Here is a 22,828-nt window from a genome sequence, read left to right as displayed (position 1 = left end):
TTGAAACCTCTGTGGATGAAGGAAAGCTTTCATGTAGAAGTTGGCTGGAGAATTAATTCACCTAACGTACCTGCTCAGGGAGTGGGGGCTGCAAAGAAGGATCCGAACAGCCCTCCTCAGCTTTTTTTGGGGGATTTCTCAAGTTCATGCACCTTGGTTTTCCCATTTAAGAAGACAGGTGCTTTTAATTAGAGAAGGCTGTTGGTATAACTTTTGCCATATACAATTTAAGCAACTCTGTCTGTGGGAGCTGGACCGTTTCCCTTGCTGTGGAGATGTGTTTGGATGTCCTGAAGAGCCCTTGCCTGCGTATTGAGGAGCGTCTGCTGGGCTTCCATGCATCTTCCTCAGTCCGCCTCTGGGCAGCCAGTTCCAGTAAGACCCTTCCTTTGATCTTTGGGGTTGCGTATTGGGCATGTTGAGGTGACACCTCCTGTTCCAGTATCCCAGAAACTAGAGGTGACCTCTCAGGGTTTGGGGGTAGGTTCAGACAGTGCTAAGAACCACTGAATCTGCACTCCTCTCTCTGGTGGAAGGGGCAGGTAAAGCCCTCTCTGTTGCTTGTACCAACGTCTGGATCTATGCTGGGGTCTTGAGGGGCAGGAAGTTTATGAAACCGTTGCCAGAGGAAATACTTTGAAGGGCACTACTGGCAGTGACACAGCAAGGCTGACGCCATCAGTCCATATCAGGAAGAGCTGGAAAGGATTTGGGGACAGTTTTCCGTCCAGCACAGTTCCTGGTCTAGAGGATGCCCGCCACAGCAGGTCATAGGAAGCCCAGATGGCAGGTTCAGGATGAAGACAGGAAGTGTGGTTCTCGAGGCAGCGAGAAGGTCTCCTCAGGATGTTGTGGTTGCCAAAGGGGAACTAGACAAGTTCTGGGAGGAGAATTGCACCAAAGGCTTTTAAGTAGAGGTCTGAGCTGCATACTGTTGCAAGCTGTAAGACTCTGTGGGAGAAATAAGGCCATAGGTTCAGCTCTGGTGTGCAGCGGTGGTTGTTCTCCAGGTGCCGCTCCTCATCTGCTGAACAGCTTTGGGCTCTGCCCGCTGTGCACAAAAGAGATACCAACATCACCAAAACCACCGCTGTGCCTGGCTCCAGCTCACCCCTCACTGGTGAGGGAGCCCTAGGGGTGAGCCAGCCTGTGGTGTGTGCCTTTTGGGGACAGGTAGGAAGCAGCATGATGGAAACAGCCCTTTTCAGTAGTGTTATGTGCCCTCTCCACGCTGCCTCTTACAGAAGAGGCTCCCAAGGGCTCTGCTGTGCGTTCACAGCTGAGACAGCCTGCTAGCTCTCCTCGCTTTCTGCTTTCCCAGCTAGAACTCTTGATGTACAACCCAGGTATATGAAACACACTCAGGGCTCAGTATTGACAGTGCTCTGAACTTCAGGCAGCAAAGCTCAGTGAGTTGTTTTTAACAAAATGAGGCCAACACTTTTATGAAGAAGGGTTATTTTTATTCAGTGAGGTTATGCTTATCTTATATTGGTACCAACATCATTTATATGCTTCCTGCACTTGCCCAACAGGATATTAAAATTATACAGATGAAATTTGACCCATCTCTTTGTCCTGTTTTCACCACAACAACCATAATTCAGCAAATTCTTACTGAAATTATTACACCTTTTTTGAATGTCAGTGGCTTATCCCTTTGGTATCGAATTAATGCCTGAGGATTGCGGTGAGCTGAGATTAATGCAATGCAGGTGAAGAGCACCATGGGTCACTGGGTTGCAGTTCCACGCTTGACTGTGCTCTAGGTATGTTAGACATCAATTATCATTCCACCTAGGAACCTCCATTGTGTTACAACAGGAGGTGTTATGGCATAATAGAGCCTGGCAGTCTGTTTTCCTCTTGAATGTCATGCTGTTGCTTGCTGCTTGCACCCTGTTTATGGTCACCTCAATTTTTCTGCTGCCTGGATGGCTTCTGCTGTAGTTGTTAGCATAGCATTGATAAACGTAGGGAGAGAGTTTAAAGAACAGGGTACATCAGCACTTAATTTACATCACAACTTAAATTACGTTGTGATTTGTAGGGGAGCTGGATTGGGTTGGATTGGGTCAGATGTATCCCAAATCCTTGACCCTTGTTTCTTTGTCTCTCCTTCTCAGTCTCCTGTCTTGGTTCCCATTTTGTTGTGACCGTCCTTTCTACTGCGCTTGCAAGATCTTTGGAGAACTCGAGTGTTTCCATCTGCCCTCACTGGAAGAGGGGGTTTGGATCCAGTCTGATCTCTGAGGCCTTGTGAAGGGGAACGGGACTTCTTTCTGCTGTCTGTCTGTCTGTTCCTCTGCAGGAGGGAAACCTTAGCTCTCCCCAACAAGGCCGGAGCCCTACTAGTCCAGGATGTGTTGAGCTCAGAAACATCTGATGCTGTTTTACTTCATGTTAGTGTCCTCATTGCAGCCCAGAGAGGCAGCCTCCCAAGACGAGTCTTTCCAGCATGGCTATGGGACGGAACGTCCTCACGGGCAGCATCAGCAGTGACAGTCTGGAGCTCCCCAGAGATGACTAACGAAGGAGGAGTTGGAGAGTTTTAGGTGGGGAACGGGGTCTACGCCCCAGGCCTACATGGCCTAAATGGTTCTGCCACCCCTTGGGGTGGCGGAGGCCCTGTGGTGCAGGCCCGACGTGGTGGGGGGCTGCGGAGCCGTCGCTCCGTGAGGGGATGAAGAAGGCCCCGCTATTTGCATATGCAAATAGTATGCAAATAAGCCCCCCCGCGCGGCCCAGCCCAACTGGGCCTACTGCGGTCTTCCTTACGGCCCCCTCCTGCGTTGCCATAGTTACCCGGCCTGTCAATCAGCCAGCCTTCTCCCGCCCCGACCGGGCAGCCGCATCACATCATTGGATAGCTGTCGCGTCATTCTCTTCCCAAAGGAAAACTATAGGCCAACGCTGCCGCATATCGGCCCGCCCCCGCGGGCGCCTGAATCCCCGTCCGTGCCGCGATCATGCATTCGGATTGGGTAGCCGTGCTTGTCACTCTCCGCGCCCGAGCGCGGGGGGAGGGCCTGGCGCCCCGCTTGCCCTCCAATCCCTCTCTCCCATTGGCGGAGCCGCTTGTCTTTCCGTGCGGCGGAGGGCGCGGATTGGGGGGTGGATGGGGGGGGGCCGCCGGGGCCGGGGGCGCGCGCGGCGCGCGGGGGGCCGTTTGGCGCAAGCGCGCTGCGAGGCGGTGGCTGCGGCGGTGGTGGCGGCTGCGGGGAGCGCGGCGCGGCGCGGCGGGGCGGGCGGCCCATGGGGCCGGGCCGCGCTGCGGGGATGGAGCCGCTGCGCAACGGCGGCGGCGCGGAGGAGCAGGAGGAGAAGAAGGAGAAGCCTCGGCGGAGGCCGGGGGCAGAGGGGGCCGGACCCCCGCGGCGGCGCAGCAGCGGCGCCACGGCGGGCGTTGACAGCACGGCGGGGCCGCAGCCCCGCGAACGGGGCGGCTCCGTCAGCCGCCAGCGGCGGGACTCGGTCCGCAAGAACCGCCCGCGTGAGTGCGGCGGGGAGCGGGGGGTGAACGAACGGGGGGGTGGTGGGGGGTGTCTGCGGCGGGGGCGGGGCTTGGAGGGGCGGGGCCGAGGGGGCGGGGCCGAGGGAGGGGTTTAGAGGGTGTCAGTGGGGAAGGGGCGCGGTCGGGGAGGTGGAATTATGCTAATGAGCCGGAGTGGGGCGGGGCTTGGATGGGTGGGGCCGGCAGGGGGCGGGGCCAGGCGGGCGGGGTGGGGCGGGGGGAAGGGGCCCAGGGTGCTCAGTTTGGGGACACCACCGTGGGGGTGGTGCATTGTCCTGCGTGGCCAGTTCTGGGAGAGGCCGGCGGGGACGTGGTGGGGCGAGGAGGCGCCTGGTGGGGCAGGAGGCAGAGGCTGGGGACCTTGGGCTGAGGGGGAGGGAAGGTCGCTGGCAGGGACACGGGGTGAGGAAAAGGAGGCAGAAGGACAGATGGAGGGTCCGGGGCGTGCAGCCAGAGCCAGGGGGTGATGGCGGCACGTCTGGGCTGGTAACTGGTGGGAGAAAAGCAATGAAGAGCAAAGAGAAGGGTGTAAATTTGGGTAGGGGGGAGCCCTGCGGGTTTGGCAGGGACCGGGCACAGACCCAACCAGGCTTTGTAAGGCAAAAAACCATCCCCTGAACCACGTTTTTAAATGCCGTATGGGGAGCGGTCTGTGGAGCGAGTTAGGCGCAAAATGGATGTCAGCCTTCATTTTGGCAGCAGCAGGAGCTGCCGCTCAGGTGGCTGTGGCTGGTGACTTCCTTCAGCCATGTCTGAAGTGGAACCGAGTGACTGTTTCATTACTCGCGCTGGAGCCCTTCCAGTTGGAAGGAAATTGCCATCCCCGGAAAATGAAATAGCGTCAATGTGGTTCCCCGTTACCTGCGCAGCTATTAAAGGACATTAGCAAATGAGTCCAGGAATCACAATTGTCCTGCATCTCCTAGCAAGACTTGGTTTGTTGGCTGGCAGTGCTGAGATGCTATATTTACCATAGTAATGTAATGTTTTAAATAGTATTCTTTCTGGGTTTTTTGGTTGCTAGAAAAAAAGGAAGCTTCTCTTTTGCCCTTAGTGTGAAAAATAGGAATTAGATCTTAAAAGACTTTCAGAGACATTTGCTGGACAGGATGCTGCTTGTGTTACTAATTTGAGGCAAGTGCAGCTCGGCAATGCTAACGTAGCGTCAGCGTGGCTGTGCGAACCTGTTCCCTTCGCCTCTCCCCTCCTTCCGTTGCCAGATCGTGCTGGATTACAGGAGTGATCCTGCACCAGGAAATGATTGTCGAGTTAATGTTGAATAACTGAGGTAATTGAGGGTTTTTCTGCTTACCCAAGAATTAATAGGATGGAAGAGAAATTTAGTAGGGGGGTGTAATGACACTAGCAGTGGTGAGCATCCTTGTGATTTAGATGCGGCAAAACCAGCTTTGTATGTGAAAGTCTGCTTGTGTGGCTATCATCGTGAGGAAATCACAGCAAAACATACCAATGGGATCTGTGGGGTTGTTAATTAGAGACATGCTAGTTAGTAGGTTGCAGCTAGCTGTAGGGAAACGAAGGAGATCTCCGGCGTGAAAATTAGGGTGGACTTAGATGGAGCTATCCATTAGGTGATAATACTCTCCTGCCTTGCTTGAGGGCAGTTTCTGTGTCTTCTATGGAAAATTTAGTTCAAAGTTGGGCATTAAGGTTCTGGTTTGCTATGGTAAAGTTCAATGCAGAGACTGGTGTGGGATACTTCTAAGAAAACAGGTGTTCTGGCAGCTTCCACGACAAGATTTGGGTCGAGTCTGGAAGGTCAGCAGAGTACAATTCGGGATTACGATGTAGCCTGTATTTCCTAAGTGATTTTTGTGTTAATTGGAAGAAAAATATGCTTGAGCGAGTACATCCCTTAATAGGGAAAACGTCTGATGTCAGAGTAAATTACGTTTTGAAGTTAAAATGCTCGATCCCACATTAAGGAAGATTCAAGCAAGCCTAAATGAAAGCAAACCGCTTAATGGGCGTATGATCAAAAATGTCCTACTTTAGCTCCCACTTGTCTGCTGCTGGTATGTGGCAAACAAGCTCGGTGACCTTGAGGCTTGTCTTGCTGCCTGTGCTGGCAGATGCCCTGGCAGATGAGCCCCGCTTCCCCAGGAATGAAAGGATTTCAGCGGGCTGTGGTTCAAGCTCGTGATCTTTCTTCCTCCGTAGTCGTCTGCCTGGACCAGCAATGTGTGGCGAGGACTGTTTCACTGCGGAGATCAGGGAAGGTCTGAGACTGAGGGGACTCAGGTCAGGTTGGATATATCAGAAATAACCCCACCTCCAGCAGTACAATCGATGTCCAAGCTGTGTGCTTTTGTGCGTCTCGGGCTATTAAATGTTTCTTGGTGCACTTCATAGGAACTGAAAGGCTTTATCGCAGACGCCGTGATTTTCAGTGTGCCACAGGCAAAAGGAGAAGAAGTCAAGGACGCTGTTGCTCTCAGAAGGGAGTGAGGAGTGTCCTTGAAAATGTTGTGAAGGAGAGATTTGTTGAAGTTCCGAGCTGCTTTGGTCTATTATGTTGGTGAAGAGGAGCTTGACAGGATTATTAGTACAGGCAGAAAATGCTTTATCAGCTCTAGAGACTACAGAAGAATTCCTTTCTGGTAATGAATTATCGGAACCATTATTGAAATCTACACTTAAAAACTGGACTGGAAATTCCCCAGATGAGCAAAGAGGATATTCACGTTTACATTTACTGTAACGTAATTGTGGGATACCAAATGGCATGCTGTGGGTAGGTTTAAGTGCCAGGCATAAAACCGATGATGATCAGATCGTAATGAGCAGGGGAATATTTTGTTGTAATGAATATTCCTTATGATAAGAGAAATAGGTCAGCGATTCAGTTCATCGGCTTCCTTCCTTTTCCCCTTCCCCCAGCCTCTCCTAGCTCTCCTGTGCTGCTGTACTGCTTTTCATGGAAACCTGGTTTCCTTGGTAGAGATGAGTTTAGGTTATTTCCCTGGGTAACAAAGTATGCTTCTCCTTTCTGTAGCCTGTTTGTTAGTTCTCTGAAGAAAAAAAAAAAAAAAAAAAAAGGCTTGTTTCGATGTTTTTGCTGGGCATCACCCATAATGTTTTACTGTTTGACAAAAGGGGAGGGAAAGTAAGTTACATAAAGTGTGTTTGTATTGTAGGCTATTCATGAATTCCAAAATAAAACCGATACCTAAAATGTCAAGAAGAACATCCTGCAAATAGTTTCTAAAAATGTATGCATGTGTGGTTTAAAAAAAAAAAAAAGAGACCCCCCCCCCAACAAAAACCACGTCCTCATCCTTTCTGTAGTCCTTTCAACGGATTTTTTTTTTTTTTTCTAAGTTTCGGTATCTTCTGCCAGAATTATGGAAAGGCATAATGTATGCATGGCTTTAAATTCTTAATATACACATTATCCAAGTAGAGGAACAAATAAAAGACTGTTTTGGCAGCTCTTTTGCAGTATAAAATTTAATCTTTGATTTTTTTAAATACCTTTTTATGTTTTGGAATTGTGTATGAAATGTGAATTCCTAGCAGAGCCTATTTTTAGAGATGGAAGGATATGTAGACTTAGTGTCGCTTTATGTTAAATGCTGATGAATGTTTTTTTCCCCATCTCCAAGTTTTTCATCGTGGTATAACACTATTAAAATATAACATTGAGTATTGTGGAGTAAGTGTAGAGATGCTGTCGTATGCTCAACTAAATCCTCAGTCTTCATTGCTCCTCTGCAGGCAGTTCTTTTAGCTTCTGGTATAATTGGCTCCTAACTTAAGGATCAGTCTGAAATACTACTTGAGCTGCTTGTCATATGAAGAAAATCCGCCGTGGAGATCTTTAATTATATCGCCTCTTTCATCTTGACACTTCTGTAGCTTTCGAAATAAGTCTGTTGAGGTTTGGTTGGTTTTTTTTTTTATTTATATAGTGTCCAGTTTTATAAAGTAATTTACATAACAAATAAAGTCGTCGTATTTTTCTTGCCCCAAAGAGCTTACAGTCTAACTCTAAAAGGGATTTGAAGATGAAGGGAGGGTGGCAGGGCTCTTGCTGTGGTAACACATAGTATCCTTGAGCTTTTCTGTGTGTGAGGTTATTCAGTGCTAGCTGATAGCCCTTAGTTTTGTTTGCAGGCTGCTCTTTTGTTTGTTGTTGGCGTATCCATAGATTAGCCCATTAGAAGAAGGTTTATTTTCAAGGCAAAGAGCTGTCTGTAAATTGTGGATGTGAAAATGTACGTATAGAGCTACTTTTTAAAAGCATCTGTGCTATGAGAAAACAATATTTTGTCAGGCCAAAAGATAAAGAAATTTTTTCTTGGAAAAAAATTGCTTTAAGATACTTTATAACTGCTGTTGCAGTGTGTTGCATTAGGGAGCAAGTGAAAATACGGCTCGTGGTTGTGTGCCTGATCTGCTGAGCGGTGCCATGTTCCATAAGTCACCTTCTTTGTATCCCTGCTACTTTTCACACTGAATACTGTTGGATATAATTTTTTGTCTTACACAATGTTTGAGAGTGGGGTTATTGGCTGTCATTGTGCTAACAGAGTAAATATAGAGTTTCTTCAAGGAAAAAGGCTGTAGAAGGTTTTGAATGGAGAGCAGTTCTGGTTTTGAGAAGAGGATTTCCTGCCTTTCTTGTGAATGTCCAAATACCCAGGGAGAAAGTAAACACTTCCCAGACGGTCACAGAATCACAGAACAGTTTGAGTTGGAAGGGACCTTTAAAGGTCATCTAGTCCAACCCCCCTGCAATGAGCAGGGACGTCTTCAACTAGATCGGGTTGCTCAAAGTCCAGTCCAACCTGACCTTGAATGTTTCCAGGGATGAGGTATCTACAGCCTCTCTGGGCAACCTGGTCCAGTGTTTCACCACCATCATTGTAAAAAATGTCTTCCTTCTATCTAGTCTGAATCTGCCCTCTTTTAGTTTAAAACCATTACCCCTTGTCCTATCACAGGCGCTACTAAAAAGTCTGTCCCAGCCCCAAGTGCTGGGTGAGAGGAGAGTCCAGAGCTTCACACTGTGATGCTCTTCCATGATCTGCCTGTGGGTTTCTCATCCTCCCTGTCGTTCTCTGGCTGTTGAGCGCTTGGAAAGGACAGAAGTGCGAGGCTCTTCCCCAGCAGGGAGGTGGTGAAGAGAGGCAGTGTTTGCATTTTTTGCCTTGGCCATTAAAGCTGGCATCTTCTTGCGCCGGTTATTTCAGCAGAACCTTCTGATGGGGAAAAATCAGCCTCTGGGCTGCCCAAAGGCTCCTGGATGCCACCAGCTCTCACCCTGCTCTAGGTCTGCTGTCTTCTGCAGCGACTTTTTTGGAAAAAAATGCTTTAGAGGCTTAAAAGGGAGAGATCTTTGGATGGCTTTCAACTGCACTGTAGATGTTGGGAAAAAATCAGTGTTTTAAGAGAAATCTCAGTAGCAGATGGTGATGGCATTCATCCAGGAGAGCTTCCTCCTTCCTTCCTTTGAAGGCATGGATTTTTCTAGTTCTCAGATATGGAAGAGCTGTCGCTGCCCTGCATGTTCGTGTTGGCTGACTTCCTGCAAGTGTAAGAAAAAAAAAACATTTCTCCATGTCGTTGAAATAATTTCCTCCTCTTTTTTGTGTGTGCCACACCCCTTTCCTACAAAAATGGGTTTATAGGGGAAGTTTTTTTCATGCCCCAGATCAAGCGCTGTGTGTGGGTTTTACTGCACGGAGAATCCTTTAAGATATGTTAGAGAAGTACTTAATTTTGAGCCAGCACGCTTCTTCCTTGGATTCTTAACCTGTGGCTGGGATGTATATAATGAGAGATCCATAATTAAGAATCGTTTGGTTCAAGTTAATTACTGTAATAGGCTATCTTTTAGAATTTATCCCTGGTGAGTTACTGAAGGTATAGCCGAGCTGTTGGCAGATTGCGAACACCAGCTGCTCCACGCAGAGGCTTTCTGCAGCTGGTGCTGCACGGATGGGTGAAGCCAGCTCTGGCCTGGGGCTGTGTCCCAGACTGGGAGGTTGGATGCTCTTCTTGGGGCCAGCTGGGATTTAGCAGGGCCAGTGCTGAGTGAAGACTGGTAAACCCCGACCCCAGCCTGACCAGTTTACACCAAGCTCCGCAGGCATCGCTCCTGTTTCCCCCTTAGCCACGTGTTCTGATGTGCCAGACAGTGGATAACTGGCGTGGTTTAACCCCACGCTTGGATGTTCTGCTAGTTCAGTGGCAGCTGACAACACCTGAATAAAAAGTAAATTTGTAGATATTACAAAACTGAAGGTCTTGAGGGCATCAAGAATGAGTTGGGATGAAGTTTCTAAGGAGCTGCTGTGTTTTTTCATGACTAGGAAAGCTTCCTAAACTGATGGACCGAGTTGGTGGTTCTCATGCCGTAAAATTTGGAAGGTTTGTGTCCCCGAATGTAGGAGTTTGGTGTGTGAACTTCATGGCCAACTTTAAAGTGAACTAGTGTTATTCTACTGAACAAAGGCTTATACTGCCAGCTGAATGTCTACTCTGGAGTGGAAGCCCATTATCTTGTGGTGAAGCAGCCCATATGGCGTTTTCAGTTACGTGGCTTTGGCAGGGCACCGTGCCTTAGTTTTTGGATGCTTTTCTGCTGCACCCCAATGAGGGCATCTCCAAGACCCCACCCTGTGCTCTCTCTCTGTTTTCACCCTCCTGTAGCCTGGCAAAGTGAGGCTGGGGAGAGGATTGCTGTCTCTAAATACAAGGGTGCGGATGCTTTAAAGAAAAAAAAAAAAAACAGCACAGGTTTCATAGTTCAGAAAACAAAATTACATGTCCTAACAGGAGCAAATATATTCCAGAAATCAAAAGGTTTCCCAGCACCAGGACAGGAGCTTTGTGGAACCAGTCCCTTCGTCAGAGCAGAGATGGCAAAGCAGCCGAGTGCTTTTAAGAGCGGGAAGTTTGTGAAAAGGGAGTCCAGGATGTTAGTGACCACAACAGGCAGGAGAAGACTTGGCTGAGTAACAGGAGAAGGCTCTTCCTGTTCCTTTTCTTCTGTAGAGCTTGCTAGTTCTACAACAGAATTTAAACAGTATTGAAAAGCACAGTGCGTGTGGCGAAACTGGTTTTAGTGATCCTGAACAGGAACTGGATATTAAAATAGAGTGGTGTTTAGCCTGGAGGGATGGGAGCAGCAGCAGAAGGCTCTGGTTTGGCTGCCAGTGCCCTGTTTTCACCCGTGTGTCTCTCAATAGCAGGGCACGATCTGTGTTCAAAGCATTTTTCTGCGGTAGTTAGTTGATAAGAATAGGACTTTGATTCAAAGAAAGACAAAATACTTTGAGGGCGTCCTATTCTGCCATTAATATGGGACTGCTGACTTATGGGTGTATATGCCATATTAGATGTGGCTTTAATATCACATCAGGTGGGCCTGTGTATGGATTTTTAAGTTTAAGGCATTGGGATGAGCAGGCGTGTGCAGGTGAGTGAAGCACGCAGACACTTGGTGTTTGCTGCCCAGATGCCCGCCGTGCACAAGTAGGGCGTCCGTCTCCCTGTTGGAGTGGTTGTGGTCTCTGTCACGTCTCTTTGCCGGCTCAGGTGCTTTTGCCACACTCCACAACAAGGCCATTTCTTTTACAAAACCCCTGAAGTTTGTCCTTTTACTTTCACTTATACTCTGGGGTCTTGGACTCCCCTTCCTATGAGGATGCTCCCCCTGGTCTGGTGTCCCCAGGGATATGGTTTTCCTCATGTTACGTGATGAGGCCCAGGCAGCCAGAATTCTTCTCTTGAGAAGTAACTTAACTGTTTAATTTAGCTATAGTAAGGTTTTCATGAGGGAAAGTCAGACACATGGGCTAAACTTTTTCCCAAGTAAAGCACTTGGTAGACTTTCCATCCTGAAATGCTGATAGAGTTTGCAATTTTGAATTCTGGAGTACAGAATGAGAAATTGTCATGAGAAAAGTCCTTGAATTGCTCCTGCTTTCTTTCCTCTGTTGGACTGTGATTCAGATTTCTCTCTCTCTCATTCATGAACAGTTATTTTTATGTCCGTTCTTGTTTGAAGTAAATGGATTAGAAATAGAGGATGATTGAGATCTGGACATGCCTCCTAAAATAGAGCTTGCATCTTCTTTCAAGATTTCTTTTGCTGATGGTTGGGGTGGCCTCTATGTAAATATATAAAAATAACTCGGTGATTTAAAAATAACGTGGGTAGCTGATGGCTGTAGCAGCTTCTGGGGAACTGTGGCGCTCTAAAAGGGCCTGTTTTACCTCTTCTCTGTACAGCAACCAATTTAACCTGCCGAGGAGAGGATACATCGTCTTCAAACACGTGCTTGCCTGTCGGGTTTGTGGCTTTTCAGAGGTGGTTTGGTCTGGGAGTGAGCTCCCCTCCTGCCCCTGGGTTGTTTTCTTTGTTGTTCAGCTTTCTTAAGTGCTGCCTCTGGGTATTTAGGTGTTGCTCTCTGACTCCTTAGTGCTCCTGCAGCTCGAGTGGCGGGGCCTCCGCCGGCACCTCCGGGACGAAGGGACAAGGAACATGCTCTGGCTTGGGCGGTTCTGCTTTCTGGAGGTGGCTGCTGCTCCCCTGAGTTTAACCGGAGGGACGCTCGCTTTCAAATGGCGGTAGGAAGGAGGGCTTCTTCGTGTTGCATGCTTATCTGTCTGCAGATAAGCAAACATATTTTGCAAAAGTAACAGTAGCATGTTATCATTCCTGTCTCTGATGTGTAAGAATTTTACTAAAACCTGAGATCCTTCTTTCCAGAGGAACGTTAGTAACATCTATGCTGCATTCAGGTTTATTTTCTAAACGTTCTTTTTTTTCTTTTGGAAAAAACGCAAGGGTTTAATCCCGGTGCCATAAGCCATAACATGTGGCTATGTTTTTCTCTTTGCTCTGGAGCCCATGTATCTTGTTAGCTCTAGTCTATCCTTTAGCTCATTAATAGTAATATTAATCTGTTCCAGCTCTCAGCTCTAATCGCAGATTCCATCTGATCAGGGTTTTCTCTTGATCTTTTCCAAGAAGCTCATTATCTAATACAGCTGTAAATGTTGCTGGGCCTGACAGTAATGCATATTTTGTACCATGGGGGAATTTGACTAATAAAATAATCCAATTAGACATTTGTTTTTGTCTCCCTGGGGCATCTTAGATTACTTGTCTACCTCAGTTATGTGTTGTAATTAGTTAACGTTTGTACATCCTTTTGATGTAAAAGCGGTGGTATTATCCTTGGCTCTGGCTCTGGCTCAGAAATTTATAAAAGAAATAGCGGGGGATTAAAATGGCAGCAGCGTCTAGCGGGTGTATGGATGCTGTCAGACCTGCGCTGTGTCTGTCTTCAGTGCTGCGTGGTGGTGTAAGTATTTTGAGGATTGCGTATCAAATGTTGGGGGAGCTCCTGAACACGAGGTATCTCAAAACAGGGGTTAAGTCCATGGACAGAGGAGTCTCAGCCACACTTGTCAAAGACAGATGAGACTGCTAACATTTTCTCTTGTGTTTTCCACTTTACAAATGAAAAGATCAAACAGGCCTGCATCTTGGAGTCCCTAGGGAATTGCGTGTATTAATTCAGTTCATAAGTATTTTGCCGGTGGTATGACAGTATCATACTCTCTTCCTCTTTTTTTTTTTTTCCTTGTTTTTTTTTCTCCTCTCTTTAGTCTTTCCTTGGTTTGGCTTGGATATTGGAGGGACCTTGGTGAAACTTGTTTATTTTGAACCAAAGGACATCACTGCTGAAGAAGAGGAGGAAGAAGTGGAAAACCTCAAAAGCATCCGCAAATACCTGACATCAAATGTAGCCTATGGATCTACAGGCATTCGGGATGTGCACCTTGAACTAAAGGACCTTACCCTGTGTGGACGTAAAGGCAATCTGCACTTTATACGCTTTCCTACTCATGACATGCCTGCTTTTATTCAAATGGGAAGCGAAAAACACTTCTCAAGCCTCCATACTACCTTATGTGCCACGGGAGGTGGAGCGTACAAATTTGAGCAGGACTTTCTCACAGTATGCATTTTTGGCTTCTATACAATTAGGATCTGGTAGTGAAATTTTCTTAAAGCTGAAAACTAGCAAACTTTCTCTGCAGGCTCTAAAACTTCTCTAAATCTTAGCTTTGGAAGAGTGTACCTAACTCAAATTGAACTTGGTTCAGGAAACAGCATGTGGAGTCAAGTTCCCATCTCCAGATTAGGAGACTTTCTTTCCTGAAAGTGCATGTAACATTCTTGTAACTCTAAAATTATTCTCTGACTTCCATGGCGTGGGCTCTTACAAGACTTTCTCTGTATTAATAATCTCTGATTATGCTGATGTCAGTCTTGTGGGGTTTTTTCTCATTGCTGTCTTTCACGTGCTTAATATTTGTTTTGTTTTTCCCTTGCGCATGTGGTTTCATTTCTAACACACGCGTGAGTGAGCTGATTGATTGAGGTGCAGTCAAATTTGGTGGTGAATTAACTGAAAGAGCGTTGGTAGCTGGAGTTTGACATCATCATGTGGCTTCATTCTAAGTTTGATTCTTGTTCATAGGTGAAAAACATATGTAATAAAAACTTTGTTTCACCAGGGCTTGAAAAAAATGCACCAAATAATGAGGCTTTTTGTGCGGTTGAGGCAGTGACATGAGGGGAAAACAGTTTCATAACTTCCTTTGTTTTCTGGGTGGTTTTTTGGCTGGGTTTTGGTTTTTCGATTTATTTAATTGATTATTTATTTATTTTTGTCCAACAGTGAAGTCCCTTCTCATTTTTCTTTGTCTTTTCATGCCAGTGCCTCAGAGTCAGGGCCTAAATCGGGCCCTTGGAAGATGATGGGATTCTCTTGGCGTCCATTTGTGGATCCAGTTGTTTGTTTCCCCCCTCTTCCATGTTTGCCCACTTTAGGGCCGGGGTAGTTAGCAGTCCGCGTGCATGGAGAAAGACAAGACGGAGCCCTCCTGTGATCTGTACTTCTCTCAGCCACCACAGGGAGTAGTGGAGATAGCTGAATTTAGCTGTCAGTGCATGCATTTTTCTAGCCCTGAGCATAAACACTTCAGATCCCTAGCTGCTTCTTGAATATTCTTCTTTTTCTTTTTTTTTTTTTTTTTCCGCCAGATGGGTGACCTCCAGCTTTGTAAGCTAGATGAACTCGATTGCCTTATTAAAGGAGTTTTGTACATTGATTCAGTTGGATTCAATGGACATTCAGAGTGCTACTATTTTGAAAACCCGACGGATGCTGAAAGATGTCAGAAGCTCCCATTCAACTTGGAGAATCCGTATCCTCTCCTTTTGGTGAACATTGGCTCAGGGGTCAGCATTTTGGCTGTATATTCGAAAGAAAACTATAAACGGGTAACGGGCACCAGGTGAGTGCCGTGAGGGGGTACATTCACGTTGAGTTTTATTTTAGAATCTGGAATGTGTTTCTTCATTGTAGATGACATTTTCAGGGACAAGCTTGAGCTGAATGACGGAGCGTCTGCTTTTACTGCAGTCCCTCATCTCTGCCAACAGAGATCCCTCCTGGAAGAGAAAATCTGAATTTCATGTTTTGGTTTGCTTACTGCAACCAGTCTCTTTAGTTCCTACAGCAGGGCAACTGAAAAAACAGCTTCTAAACTGTTCTATTTGCTATCAGAAAGATCCCATAGTTTGGGATTATCCCAAATATACTCATCGTGATCATATTAACAACTGTTAGCTTTGATTCTAGCAGTAGAGATTTGCATCCTGACTTCCAAAAGTTACCTTACTTTGGTGGAAGGGATGCTGGCGCGGCAGTAACTCCCCAGACAGTTGCTGGACCGCTGCAGCTACCCTTCCTGAAGATGTGACTCTTGTTGCCAGGCAAAGCCAAAGAGCTCTGTGGCTTTAAGCTTTCCTGAATTTCCTGAAAGTTATCAATGATAATAAAAAAACCCCACAGAACAGATTTCCTCTTACTATACATCATTATTGGCATGTGTGTACTGTGAAGTTAACAGGGATGTATTTTTTTTCCCCTAAGTTTTGAGTAGCTGTGCCCTAATACTCCAGTTATCCCTAAGGACTAATATTTATTTTAAGATTGACTTCTCTGAGTGCTGGGAGGAAGGTGGATATTGTAAAATAAGAAAATCAATTTGTCATTCAGAAACATGCCCTCTGCAGAAGGCTGTGAGGGCGTGGGATTCCTTACGGGCTGTAGGTTATTTGAAAGTAACAGATTTAAAGAAAACTGCTGCTCTTCCAAGATTGCTCTCACTGAAAAGAGAAGCAGCTGAAGGAATGGGGCAACCTGAGCTAACGGAGCATAGCTGAGTAATCCCAGCTTTCCCTGGAACAAGCCATTTTCTTTCTCTGTCTCTTTAGAAGCAAGGCAGGTGACTTTCATTTTGCCTTATGTTGCAGCCTTGGAGGTGGAACCTTTTTTGGTCTCTGCTGCCTTCTTACCGGTTGCTCCACCTTTGAAGAGGCCCTTGAGATGGCCTCCCATGGAGACAGTACCAAAGTGGACAAACTAGTGCGGGACATTTACGGAGGAGACTATGAGCGATTTGGATTGCCAGGCTGGGCTGTAGCATCCAGGTAATGACTTGATTGATATTTATTTTCACGGGAGATGCCGCAAGGATGAAAAACTGGATTTATGTCTCTTAGGAGAGCTGCCATTCCTCCTGCTGTTCTGTTTTACCTGATCTAGATTACTGGTAGCAATACTTTTTTGAAGTTAGAAAGAAATACTTGACAATTAATCACTTTGATTAAATTAGCGGTTCCCATTTCTCCTGGAATTCTGATGCAAATGAACTTTTAACCTGAAAAACTGTCTTTGCAGCTTTGGAAACATGATGAGCAAGGAGAAGCGGGAATCTGTCAGCAAAGAGGACCTCGCAAAGGCTACGTTAATAACCATCACTAATAACATTGGCTCCATAGCACGGATGTGTGCACTTAATGAGGTATTAAGGGGAAATTTGTTTCTTTGCTTCCTGTCTGAAGCATCGCCTGTGTGCTCCTGTCACGCAGAATCTCTTGTTCCCTGCATATGCTTCTGTAGATGCATGTTCATGCTAGTCTTTTTGGATGTTCAGTAAGCTGTAATCTGCTCGTTTTGGTTTCTTCAGTAAACTTTGTCTGTGTAGTTTGAGCCAGATCGTTGTGCTTGAATGAATTAGGGGTTGGCTGTTGGTCTCGTTAGGTCCCCTGCTTGGTCAGGGGTTAAAACAGCTTCTCTGCGATGGTTTGAGGAACAGAAGGTGTGTGATAAACTACAGCTCTTGGGACCGCTGAGAGAGAAGGCAAGGCAGGGTGGAGGGGTGTGGGGGCTGGATACCTTTCCTGTGTTGTTTTTACGAGTTTGCTCTCCCATTTCTTGGTCAGGCCCCACCGCTTCCACGGCCATTCCTGTATCTTTGTGCTTTCAGCTTCTTTACAGTGCTGCCTTGTTGCATTCATGTCAAGCAGCATTGTACAGGGCTATGAAAGAGCAGAGACATGCTCTCCACACGGAGCCTGGTCCCATGGGATGAGCTAATGGGGTGAAGCGTCCTCCTGACTCCTGTTGCTGTTGGCAGATGCTTGTTATTTACCTTTGTTTACTGCTGAAACTAAGCAAGATGTATTATAAAGAGTCCTGCCCACCATACATCTGCTGAGCGCTCACTCTATAGAGTACACAGCCGAATGCAGAGAGGATGCGGAGTGGTTAGGGGAAAGCGTTAATGCATGTGGGGATGGAAGGAAATCCGTAGAAGGGCGTGAGTGAAGGAGCAGATCTGATTCCTTATTAAGAGGAGGAAGTGAAAATTATTTTCTTGTTGGAGAACAAGAAAGGTTCAGAGTTCATCACTTGGCTCAGGAGAACTATTTTGGGATTGAAAAAGTTTGGCTGGAAGTCTGATTTAGATACGAAGTGTCACTACTTGGTTGGTCTTTTCCTTTCTTTCAGAATTGTGTTGGTTATGGGTTTCTAAATCTTTTTTCCTTTTTTTTTTCCCTCAGATTAACAGTATAGAGACATTCAGCTTTTTAAGTGATGAGTCAAAGGCCAGAGTTGGGGGGGAGAGAGGAGATGGCACTTGATGATCAGTGTTCCTCACCAGTATAAGAATCTCATAGCGAAAAATCAGCCGTTCTATTCAAACTCCTAAGCTAGAAAGGCTGTAGTTACACCTCTGGATTTCTGGGTAGTCTGGAAGAGCCTGTGTCTTAACATGACCTGGCTGCTACTGCTTTCTGGTAGAATTGTGGGTGCTTATAATGTTCTGCAGATCCTGCCTGACAGTTTCAGCATTTACTTGGGCTTTTTTGTGCGTATGTGTTTGGTTGCAGCCTCTGGCCCTTCCCAGTGCAGCTCCTGACCATCTCGGTGCACCCTTTTTGATCTCGCCTCGCTCTTTTGAACCGTCTCTTGCCGCTGCCAGACCCCAAGCGGACTCAGTGCCATCTCTTGCTTGCAGATCGGCTCTTTTGGGTCCAGTTTTAAAATTCTAAATTCAGAAAGCTGCGAGTGCATTCTAACCCTTCCCCACTCACCGAGGCAGTGACGCTCTTTAGCTGCCAGAACAGCTATTCGGGGCGACGCAGTTTCTCTGGACCTGGTTGCTTTAACGTCGACTGGTGGTTTCCCTCTGCTTTCGGCTGGTTGTTTTTCATCAAGTCTCACTGGAAAGTGTATTTGAAAAGCTGTGTGTGGCATTTTTAAAAGGCACTATAAGTGTAACCTTTTTCCTCTTACTTCAAGGTAGGGGTTTCATCGTTGCAAACGGAAAATGGCATTCAGCCTTAATGTTCCTTTTTTTTTTTTTTCCTTAATACTTGCAGAACATTAATCGAGTGGTGTTTGTTGGCAATTTCCTTCGGATCAATACAATCTCGATGAGGCTTCTGGCATACGCTTTGGACTACTGGTCAAAGGGACAGTTAAAAGCACTTTTCTTGGAACATGAGGTGAAATGACTTCTTAAATTTATTTTCTCATGCCAGATTTCAAAGCTTTCGTGAACCAGGTGTGTGGGGTCTGTAGCTGTTGATGATAAACGCTCTGCAGCAGGTTCCCCATGCTTTGTGACTACAGCCACAGTAACTGCCATGCCCAGTGTTGGGTCAGAAAAAACATGAATATTCTTCCAGTAGCTAATATTAGAATTGTTTGCTACCAATTTTGTCTTGCTTGTGAGCTTTCTATTAAGACTATTGACAGTGTAGATGATTCTGTGCAGCTCTGCTTTGCAAAACAGCGGTTATAGTTAGCATCTATTTTGTAATGTACCTGCCTATAGTTATTTCTTTCCACTGTCCTTTATAAGTTGTTAAAATTACACCACACATGTACTGTTACTGTTCTTGTGCCAGGTGCATGCCCACGTTTGAGTTTTTAATAGATATTCCTGTCTGTTTGCTCTTCAGGGTTATTTTGGTGCAGTCGGCGCTCTTCTGGAACTCCTGGATTCAGCCTGACTCCGTGCAGATCCTGTATGTTGGACCTACGAAGTCAGGGTGCTTCCTGGGTCACCCTTTCGCTTCAAAGCATCTGTTCCGTGACTGTTAAAATAATTGTGCATGAGCTGATGAGACAAGAAAAGGACTGTTGCGTTTCTGTCTGTAAACAGTTGAAACCAGTCTTCAGTTAGAACACAGGTTCGTTCAGAAGTATATATGCAAACACGCTGACCGAAGATGGCGGTTGTATGTGGAACATCTGTTGGGCATTAGTTGCTGACATCAAATAGCCCTTTTTATGTAGTCTTCTACATATGTTTAATGGTGGTGACATAATAGAAGACTTGCACTCTTATTCCCTCCATCGAGATTCCTTTGAGTGCTGGAATGTCCACCCACTTCACAGTTCATAGGGTTCAGCTGCAGCGTTTTACGTTCCGCAAAAAGAAGGGCATTGCGTTGGCATTAATTGTCTGTAAAGGGGAAAGAGCATCAGCACAGCCCCGGAGTGTGGAAATCGTATGGACCAGTTCTGCCTCCTCTGACCCGCGCAGTGGCCTCTCGAACACCGTTGTGCTTGCTATCAGTGAGGCTTTATTCCTGTTACCGCAGTCTCTTATCTATGTACGCAGATTTATTAGAGACGAAAGGTAAGGCGCAAATCCTGTGCCTCGGGTAGCCCAGATCTGCTCAGGTTGTTCCTGATTTCAGCCGGTAACGCTTCTATGCAGACCACAGTAACCTTCTGGTGTGCGCCATAGGGCTGGCACAGCATCAGGAGTGGCTGTCAGCCCCTGATCTTGACATCTGCTAAAAGCAAATTTGAAGATGAACGTAGTGGGGTTTTTGTTTGGGGTTTCTTTTCTCTGTTGTAATACTTGGCTGCGTATAACAATACCAAAGAGATTTCTTTTACTTTCAGTCATACACTTGGGTTCTTCTCTGCAATGTTCCATTTTATGTTTATTAATTGCTAAACTAGTAGTTTCCGGGGGAAATCTCTCCTTCCCGTATGCGTGCTGTAGTCTTCTGTTTTCTCTGTGCGTGGGGTCTTGCGTGCAGCCTGCAGACGGGCTTGCTGCAGTTTGGAACCCCTAAAGATCTCAGGCTGGGGGTTTAGAAATGGCGCATTGCACACTGAATAAACGCTCTCTCAAAACCGCGGAGATGCCGGTAGTGGGCAGCAGTTTGAAAAAGAGAAGCAGGAGGCATAGGGTTTGTGCCCTGACCTTCCTTCCTGGTATCTCCGCTTTGCCCTGCGCTTGGCAGAAGTCCTTCCCAGGCTCGGATCTTGCGTTACGAAGTGAACAAGATCTTTAGCAAGACGGGCGTTCGTGTTCTCTTTGCCGCGCTGCCGGCATCAAGTTATTTTGGTACAACTGCGCTCCAGCCGGGGAGCGTGGAAAAAGCTGCTTTTCTGAGGAGCCATCTGCACCTTCCCGTGATGATGTCAGCTGAACAGAGACGCCGCTTCCAAGCGCGCTCCGCAATGCGGTGCTCCGCCTTTCCAGCTGGGCAGCTCGGCTCCGTGTAGAAGCCGTCCCTTTGCGAGCGGGGCAACGCGGTCTGCCGTGGAACCCGAGTGCCGATGGCTTCAGTTCGTACTTGTTGGGGTTTATCTCAGGACATCGGAGCGACCGTCATCCTGACTCCAACACCTCTTTTAAAGTCGTGGGTTCTTCTCGGATAAGTTGATTTTCGTGCTCGTTTTGGTAGCTGCTGGCAGCGCTGGACGGCCCATGCCGGTTTGGCAGCTTGCGGTTTAGGTGCAGGAACGCGCAGTAAAATCGTGCCCGGCTCTACCCGTTGCTGCAGCCCGAAATCCGAGTACTCGCAAGGTGCTCCGCAGCTCGCTGGGTTCATTGCATGGTACCCGCCTCTCCTTTGGGCCAGAAACAGGAAGAAACTACAAATTTGGAAGACCTACTCTTTGCTAGATCAGATCCTGTGTGATATTTCTCTTGAAGCCTGCCCGGTCAGCTCTGCCGGGTAAGTGTTCCAGACAGCAGACATGGCGTAAAACAAGGCGTTTTCTAAACTTCAGTTCATTGTGGGCATGGAACTTCCTGAATGCGGCCAGTAGTTTGGCAACCACAAAAAAACGCGAGGTAGGAAGAGAGTAGTGTGCATGTGAAAGGTCCTCTTTGCTACGTGCCGTCTGCGGAAGAAAATTTTTTGTGCTTTTCCTGCAGTATAGTGCAGGGTTCGTATCCCGCTCTGCTTTCAACGTAACGTGTTATGGGGGTCAAGCAGGATAATACAGAGTCATAGCGTGGTTTGAGTCGGAAAGGACCTTCAAAGATCATCTAGTCCAACCCCCTGCCAGGGACAGGGACATCTTCCACTAGTCCAGGTTGCTCAGAGCCCCGTCCAACCTGACCTGGAATGTTTCCAGGGATGTGGGGCATCTGCCACCTCCCTGCGCAACCTGTTTGGGATCTATTGCATCTGAGACCTCATTTATTCTTCATTTCTTGTGAAATTGCGTGAAAGATACCCCAAGTAGGTGTATTAAACAACTCCACTTCTGAATTGCTGATTGCAGGTTTTCTAGAATTAACTTTATCTCTACCACATAAAAGGTAACTTACCTTTTTTACCTTACCTATAAAAGGTAACTGCCACTTCAGCCGGGTCACCCACCCTCACGGTCAAAACTCGGGCCGTGGTTCGACCCATGGAAAAGAAACAGAAACACACTTTGGCTCTTTAAAATCTCCTTGTGCCCAGGACCTGCGTCGCTCCTTGGTGTAATACCTCAGTGGTGGCGCTGGGCCCGTGCGGGCTTAGCAGCTTTAATTAGTCCCGGGGATTTGATACAGACCACATCAGTGTGCGGAGGGCATGTATAAACCTCCTCCGAATCCTCCTGCACAGAAGAGGGGCTGATTTTTTTTTTTAAATAGCAATAGCCTTGGAGCTGAAAACTGAGGGGAAGAAGCAGCTACCATGAAATGATGTTGTTAAGGGAGAGGGAAGGTGTGGAGAGCTGAGAAGCCCCTGCAGCAGCCCTTGCTCTGCAAGAAGTCCCTGCCCTGAGGCTGGAGTCTCTGGGAGCAGCGTCCCGCGCTATTCCCCGTGTTCGCTCTGCGCGCTTGTGTGTGTGTGTGTGCGCGTCACTCCTCTTTCTGTGGATTTCGAGTAGATCCTGTGTGGTCTGATGGCCGACACCAAAGTCCCTGATGTGTCGTGTGTATTTTTTTGTAAATTGTTGTTTGTTTTTTGTGTTTTTTTTCTTCTTGTAATAAAGTATTACAGTTATTTTTATATACTTGAAACTCTTACCTTTGCTTCTTGTCTCACTCTTCCTAGCTACAGAGCAAGGGATGAATGTTGATCTGAACAGGCATCAAGAACATGCCAGTGAAATGGGTGTAAATGAGTCCTTCACCTTTCAGTTGATTTTAGAAGCTTATTAACAATAACTGTCAGCAATCCTTAATTACTTTTCACTCCCTGTGCGTGTTCTGCTCTCTGGAAATGGCATTGCACAGCACATTAATGGATGGGGAAAAAATAAATCAGTATTTGGCTGTTGCTTGTGGTGAGAGAATCCCTTCCGGATGCTCGGTTGCTGCTTGGGCAATGCAGGGGGCAGTTCTTAACCAGGTACCTTAAAAACGGGGTTATATACCAGGTTTGACCAAAACCCAAATGCTAGCGGGGGTCTGTGCTTCCGAGGGAAGGGGGGTTTGTGCTCGACAGGAGTTGGGTCTGAGCTTCATTTTGCAGCTGGGCTTCAGGGCCCCGAGGCGGCCTGAGGGGTATCGCAAGGCTCTGTTGGCAGCAGTGGGCTCCCAGCACCAGTCAGTCCAGTCAGGTGGGTTTCTAACATCATTCCAGGGCAAATTGCAGCGTTTTAGGGTTTCATGAAAGACTTTGGTGGTAGATGATGATTGGTACTTTGGAGG

The 22,828-nt window shown here is 46.9% G+C and overlaps 1 protein-coding gene across 4 annotated transcripts; it reads left to right on the top strand.

The window, feature by feature from the left end:
* The first annotated feature begins 3,206 nt into the window (after positions 1 to 3,206).
* Positions 3,207 to 22,454, top strand: PANK2 (pantothenate kinase 2). Of its 4 annotated transcripts, none has more exons than XM_054202615.1 (7): positions 3,207 to 3,493; positions 13,163 to 13,515; positions 14,607 to 14,860; positions 15,885 to 16,061; positions 16,312 to 16,435; positions 18,300 to 18,425; positions 18,885 to 22,454. In XM_054202615.1, exons 1-7 carry the CDS (start codon positions 3,256 to 3,258, stop codon positions 18,933 to 18,935), a joined length of 1,323 nt encoding a protein of 440 aa, XP_054058590.1. In that variant the 5' UTR covers positions 3,207 to 3,255; the 3' UTR covers positions 18,936 to 22,454. The 4 variants fall into 4 exon arrangements, with proteins under 4 accessions (XP_054058590.1, XP_054058592.1, XP_054058591.1 ...); XM_054202617.1 differs by lacking the exon at positions 3,207 to 3,493 and adding an exon at positions 4,837 to 5,776; XM_054202616.1 differs by lacking the exon at positions 3,207 to 3,493 and adding an exon at positions 11,853 to 12,115.
* The last annotated feature ends 374 nt before the right edge of the window (positions 22,455 to 22,828 follow it).

The sequence above is a fragment of the Rissa tridactyla genome, chromosome 5 (genome assembly GCF_028500815.1).
Source record: "Rissa tridactyla isolate bRisTri1 chromosome 5, bRisTri1.patW.cur.20221130, whole genome shotgun sequence".
NCBI lineage: Eukaryota > Metazoa > Chordata > Aves > Charadriiformes > Laridae > Rissa > Rissa tridactyla.
Note: the sequence above shows the minus strand (reverse complement) of the source record. Positions and strands in the feature narration are given on the sequence as shown.